The sequence below is a fragment of the Triticum dicoccoides genome, chromosome 3B (genome assembly GCF_002162155.2).
Source record: "Triticum dicoccoides isolate Atlit2015 ecotype Zavitan chromosome 3B, WEW_v2.0, whole genome shotgun sequence".
NCBI lineage: Eukaryota > Viridiplantae > Streptophyta > Magnoliopsida > Poales > Poaceae > Triticum > Triticum dicoccoides.
The window spans coordinates 617560474-617567366 of record NC_041385.1 but is presented as its reverse complement, the minus strand read 5'-3'; the positions used below and the strand labels follow the sequence as shown (position 1 = coordinate 617567366).

Here is a 6893-nt window from a genome sequence, read left to right as displayed (position 1 = left end):
AACTGGGGGCCAAGAATAAAAAACAAAACACACACACACACACACACACACAGACCAGACGAACATCAACCTACACACACTAGCAGCCACAAAAAGGATCAACACCACTAAAAAGAAGTGAACAACAGACTAAAAAGAGGGGCGATCATACAGGGCTTCGTATATCCTACAAGCGTACGTGGGCTTGTGAGTGGAAAATGTTCCGGGCCGGAATGCAAGTGGCCTTCATCAAACAAAAAAGAGAAGAAAAAAAACGTGCGACAAAAAAAAGAACGGGCTGTGAGCGGGATAACAGATGGGCCGCGCCTCCCGTCGCTACGAAGCTCTCCACCTGGAGGAAGCACGAATCGTCGCGCGGCTGGATCGGACGGTCTAAAAAGTGAATGAGACCAATTAGTTTCTCATTCGAATGAGTTTTAGCAAATCCGAAAAATTATACCCACGGTAAACGGAATCAGGGGAGTAGTTAGTTAGAATTTTTTTTCCTAAAGAAAACGTGCGTGAGGATGGTCTGCCGGCAGAACATCCAATCTGAACCGTTCGATTGACTGGCAGACCACCGGGACATTATGGGCTCTCAGATTTCACTTAATCAATTAGATCTGAGGGCTCTGCTTATCCCGTGTACACTTTGAGGTGTGTCTTTAGAGAAACTCATGTTTGCTCTTTTAATAGTAGTGTAGATGCGGATTAGTACTAGTAGTAGCTAACAACGGTACTAGTAATGGAGCATCAATGAATTAACCACCATTTTGATGTACTACGTGGCCACCAATGAGAATGAGCAGTACAGTAGGCAGTAAGTTGTTGCCGGCAAGCAACGTGCACCTGCAATTCATTCTTGCATGGAACATATCCATCTTGCCAGTGTGATCACTCCTGCTCGCCACCACTATATAAGAACCAGCTGATCGCCATGGCTACCACCACCACACCACACCCAGCCATCTCACAACATAAGCGAGCTAGCATACACTCCAGACTAACTTGCCAAGGTTCCAATCATCCCGATCAAAAAAAAAAGGTTCCAATCATCAATGGCGAGAGCGATCGTGCTTGCGGCCACCATGGCCGCGGCCGCGCTGTTCATGCTGCTGGCCGCTGCGCCAGCGCCGGCGAGTGCCATGGATTTCGGCGAGCACGACCTGGCGTCGGAGGACTCCCTGTGGGCGCTGTACGAGCGCTGGAGGGAGCAGCACACGGTGGCGCGCGACCTCGGCGAGAAGGCCCGCCGCTTCAACGTCTTCAGGGAGAACGTCCGCCTCATCCACGAGTTCAACCGCGGCGACGCCCCCTACAAGCTCCGCCTCAACCGCTTCGGCGACATGACCGCCGACGAGTTCCGCCGCGCCTACGCCTCTTCCCGCGTCTCTCACCACCGCATGTTCAGTCGTAAGGAGGGCGATGGCGGCTTCATGCACGGGAGCGCTCGGGACGTGCCGCCTTCGGTGGACTGGCGGCAGAAGGGCGCGGTGACCGCCGTCAAGGACCAGGGGCAGTGCGGCAGCTGCTGGGCTTTCTCGACGATAGCGGCCGTGGAGGGCATCAACGCGATCCGCACCAAGAACCTCACGTCTCTGTCCGAGCAGCAGCTCGTGGACTGCGACACGAAGTCCAACGCCGGCTGCAACGGCGGCCTCATGGACTACGCCTTCCAGTACATTGCCAAGCACGGCGGGGTGGCCGCCGAGGACGCGTACCCCTACAAGGCGCGGCAGGCCTCCTCCTGCAACAAGAAGCCGTCCGCCGTGGTCACCATCGACGGGTACGAGGACGTGCCGGCCAACGACGAAGCGGCGCTGAAGAAGGCGGTGGCCGCGCAGCCGGTGGCCGTGGCCATCGAGGCTAGCGGGTCGCACTTCCAGTTCTACTCGGAGGGGGTGTTCGCGGGCAAGTGCGGGACGGAGCTGGACCATGGCGTGACGGCGGTGGGGTACGGCGCCACCGTGGACGGCACCAAGTACTGGATCGTGAAGAACTCGTGGGGGCCGGAGTGGGGCGAGAAAGGGTACATCCGTATGAAGCGCGATGTGGAAGACAAGGAGGGGCTCTGCGGCATCGCCATGGAGGCGTCCTATCCCGTCAAGACCTCAGCCAACCCAAAGCATGCTGGTGTCCATGACGAGCTCTGAAGCTTGAATCTCTCATCGATTATCTAATTGGCCCCCAAAGCCCCAATATGCATGACCAGGGCATTATCGCAAGGGAAAAAGAAATAAACAATCAATCGTTATGCACCCATCACATATATTAGTTGCACTACTTAATTGTCATACATGTACTGCGGTTTCGACCGATTTGTATCTAAACGGTTTACATTATATATCCTGTCAATTTTTTTTGTGAAACCTTACCCATATATTAAATAATTAAAATATTTGTACAATCATTATTTAAAGATTATTTTCAGATGAATTACGTATAAAGAAACCAATCTAAATCAAAAGCTACTTTTCTTTAATGTAGACACGTCTCATCCTTTCATTGTGTGTGAACAAAGAGTATGCACGTGGTTTGCATTTTGGCTGAATAATAATGTTAGTGGATGTTTACGCGACACACTTGGTGAAGTGGAAGACTATATGTTGAGAGAATTAGAGGTAGTGGGGATCAATTATTTATGTATACTAGGCAAACATGATCGTGCGTTGCAACAGGTACAATATAAATAATATGAAGCTAGAAATCTATTTTTTTATTGAAAATGCTGAAAACTACTACTCCGTCCCATAATGTAAGAAGTTTTTGCAAGCTATATTACGTCTTACATTATGCAACGAAGGGATTATCATGTGTCATTCTTGAAAAACAAATCACATTTAGCCTAGGCTTCGGTCCTATAGTCAGTTGTGTCCTCGACTGACCTTGGATGTCGTTGAGGCAACAGCAATCCTGCGCGCTCCTTGCTATTAGAAGAGATGCTAGATTTGCCAGAAGGAAATAAACACCGGAGCGCCAGTTTCGGCATTACAATGGATCATTGACGATGAAATGTTCGAGTGTACAGTGGACGACGTATGAAACAGATGAAGGATCAAGACGTATGATTCCAAGCCACCGGGCTTCCACCTCGAATTCCTTTACCTCTGCCTTTCCAATCATCCTTCAACGTTGCCAAATCCTCCCAAGTGAAGCTAAGGTCCCTACGTTGTACTTCTTCATAGGAGTCGTAGCCAGATTACGCACACAGGAGCAGAAAGCCCATAGGGGAGTTACATGGCCCATTCAACAGTAAAGGGCTGGCTCACTCGCGCACACTTCAAAACAAAAAAGTGAAAAAGGAGCCTTGCGTGGGGGAGTCGAACCGTGGTTTCCTAGATAGATTTCAATGGTGCTAGCCACCGGGCTAACGTTGGGATTCTATTCAAGTAGTAGGGCGGGATGTAGTGGAGGCGAAATGAGCCCGGGTTTCACCCTTTATTTTTTTCTTCTTTCTTCCGGGATGTTTCTTTTCTTTTCTCTTCTCCTTTTTTCTTTTGGTTTATTTTGTTTCCTTTTCGGTTTTCATATTTTGGTTTTGTTTGTTTATTTTGGTTTACGTTCTACATTTTTTGTATATACCAACAACATTTTTTCTAATACACGTTTAATATCTTTCCAAATACAAATTTAACATTTTTTAATTCATAGTTGAATTTTTTTTCTATACACATTTTTAACATTTTTCAAATGTTTGATTAACATCTTTCAAATTAAAGTTTAACATTTCTTGTGTACATGGTCAAGATTTTTCCTATACACTTTGAACTTTTTCAAATGCTTGATTAACATTTTTCAAATACAATATTAACATTATTCGAACACATTGTCAACATTCTCTATATGAATATTTAACAATTTTCAAATGTTTTATCAACATTTTTCAAATGCAAGATTAACATAATTTAATGCATGGTCGACATTTTTAGGCACATTTAACATTTTTCAAATGCTTGATTAACATTTTTGAAATATTTTTTAATTTTTAGATGCTTGATTAATATTTTCGTATAACTAATCAAAAAATTCATCATTTTTTAATACATGATCAACATTTTCTCTATACACATTCACCATTTTTGAAACGCTTGATTGCAGCGAGAGCTGACTTTGTCTTGCCGTGCCTTCAGCAAAAGCTGACTTTGTCTTGCTTGCAGCGAGACATAGTCGCGTCGGTCGACCTGCCTGCTAAATAGTTTCGCCATCTCTCCAGGTATTCTTCTCCCAATTTTCTATTCTGTGTGTTTAGGGCCAGCCCACGGGCACCCATCCACATGGGCTGGGCCATAGCACACTGTTTCGTCCATGGTTTTGGCAAGGTTTCAATCAGTTTCTTTTCTACATGTTTTTCCCTGTTTGTTTCACTGGGTTTGGTTTTGAGATTTTTTTATTTTTTAGTACTTAATTTTTTTTCCTTCTCTTCATAACCGATTTTAATTCATGAATACATTTTAAAAGTTTTTAAACATGCTTTAAATTTGTTGACATTTTTTTAATTTAGGAATGTTTTCAAAGTTCAAGAACATTAGTAAATTTTCCAATATTTTCAAATTCATGAACATTATTAAATTCCTGATTATTTTATAAAAAATTGAACATTTGCATTTTACAAATGTTATTTAAGATTTATAAACATTTTTTTTTGAAACATTTATAAATCAACTCTGTTTTTTTATCTTCTCTTCTACTCTAATTTTCCCTTCTCTCCGCTAGATTAAGTGAGCGCTTGTCCTCCTTGTAGCCTACGTATTGATTGCTAGCCATCCCCGCGTGTAACGCACCTGATAGGAGTTTTCATTTTTCGTGTGAAGTCACTAGTTAAGGCGTACATTTTTTAACCACGTGACATATATAGTAAGCAATCCAAACAATTTTAAAATACATACATTTTTTAAGGATTATCCTCAAACTCGTCTGGTGATCTCGTCAGTTATCGCTACCAAAGAGTTTTGATTGGTTTTCTCACTCACATATAAGGGATGGGAGGTTGGTTGTTTTCGTTTTTCTTTCATACATTTATCTTTAAAATTAAAATATCCTGTGAACCATGCGTCCAAATTATAAACCATTTTCATCGTTGCATTCTTGCTCAAAAATCTTTAAAACTAGATTTCATGCTCAAGGTTTCAATGAAACTTTTTTCACACGAAATGTGTGCTCCCAAAGTGAACTAATATATGCTCCTAAACTATGGTAACATATGGTCCCAAGTGAAATAACTTGTGCTCCCGTAAGAGGTGAAGCACAATCAGTGCACAATCGTACTGACCTATGCCCTCAAACTGTCCTAACATGTGCTCGCAAGCTATAATAACATGTGTTTACAAAATTGTACTATTCTGGTCTGTGTACTAACTCGTGCAGTTTAACAGTACTAACTTGTGCTTCCCAAGTAACTAACATGTGCTCTCATTCTTGAGGGGGCAGACCTAGAGGGATGAATAGTGGCTATAAAGTGTGAATGGGCCCGTCTAATATATCTTTCATTGGAACGAAACTCAGCAATGTATCGTTTCATTGGAACGAAACTCAGCAATGTTCACTAGGTTTTTTGGACAGATTAAAATATAAAAAACATTACAAAACAAAATATTCTTGAATTTTTCAAAATTATTTTTTTGAAAATTGTGTTTTTTTAAGATATATAGAAATGTTAAAATTTTCATAAAATTACAAATGTTTGTTAAGTACAATTGAAGTGTTAATGATGTTTTTTTAAATCATGAATTAAAATTTTCTCATGATTTTTTAGAAACAATTTTGGGGAGTACTAGGAATTTTGTTATAAATTAGCAAATTTTTAAGATGTTCATGCATTAGGTTGAAGGGGGAAAAGCAAACCATATAATGAAAAAGCTCTCCAATTCCCTGCATACCAACACCAGGAGGTACCTAGACTCCTTTAGCTAAAGTCAATTTTGCCTGACGAGCAGCTCCGACAAGACCTCAACGGAGCCCTCGCTATGGTTGCCTTCGGTTGGCATTGGCGTCACCTCTTGTCGCCTTTGTGTTCGGTGAGGGACATGCTTGAGGGAATAATGTTAGGAGGGATCGAGGCGGCTGACGAGTGGGGCAGCTCGGGGGCTTTGATCGAGGATTTGGGTGCTTGTGGCGACGCACTGGAATAGGTTGGGTGGAGAATAGTAATGCAGGAGGTTCGTTAAGGAAAAGAAAAGGAAGTAGAGAGAGTATGAAACATTGTTTGCAACTTATGAGTGGCTTTGGTGGGTAACACTCCGCAACTATGGCTCCTCTAATTTCGTAGAGATGCAAATTACTAGCTTTCCCAACTCCTCCAGAACTCCTCCACTATGCGGACAACCAACTTCTCCTTCTTAATTCCACGGAATTAGGGCGTTCGCCCTATCCCTGACTGAGGGAGTCCCGGACTAGGGGGTGTCCGGACAGCCAAACTATCATTGTCGGCCGGACTCCAAGACTATGAAGATACAAGATTGAAGACTTCGTCCCGTGTCCGGATGGGACTTTCCTTGGCGTGGGAGGCAAGCTTGGCGATACGGATATGTAGATCTCCTACCATTGTAACCGACTCTGTGTAACCCTAACCCTCTCCGGTGTCTATATAAACCGGATGGCTTTAGTCCGTAGGACGAACAACAATCATACCATAGGCTAGCTTCTAGGGTTTAGCCTCCTTGATCTCGTGGTAGATCTACTCTTGTAATACCCACATCATCAATATCAATCAAGCAGGACGTAGGGTTTTACCTCCATCAAGAGGGCCCGAACCTGGGTAAAACATTGTGTCCCTTGTCTCCTGTTACCATCCTCCTAGACGCACAGTTCGGGACCCCCTACCCGAGATCTGCCGGTTTTGACACCGACATTGGTGCTTTCATTGAGAGTTCCTCTATGCCGTCGCAATCAGGAGGGATGCCTTTTCCCGTCTTTAA

The 6893-nt window shown here is 43.6% G+C and overlaps 1 protein-coding gene across 1 annotated transcript; it reads left to right on the top strand.

The window, feature by feature from the left end:
- The first annotated feature begins 935 nt into the window (after positions 1-935).
- Positions 936-2341, top strand: LOC119277458 (thiol protease SEN102-like). The gene has a single exon (XM_037558742.1). It carries the CDS (start codon positions 1038-1040, stop codon positions 2130-2132), a length of 1095 nt encoding a protein of 364 aa, XP_037414639.1. The 5' UTR covers positions 936-1037; the 3' UTR covers positions 2133-2341.
- Positions 2342-6893: the final 4552 nt, after the last annotated feature.

Coding starts and splice junctions, on each gene's coding strand:
- LOC119277458 (XM_037558742.1), top strand. CDS start 1,038: ATGGCGAGAGCGATCGTGCTTGCGGCCACCATGGCCGCGGCCGCGCTG.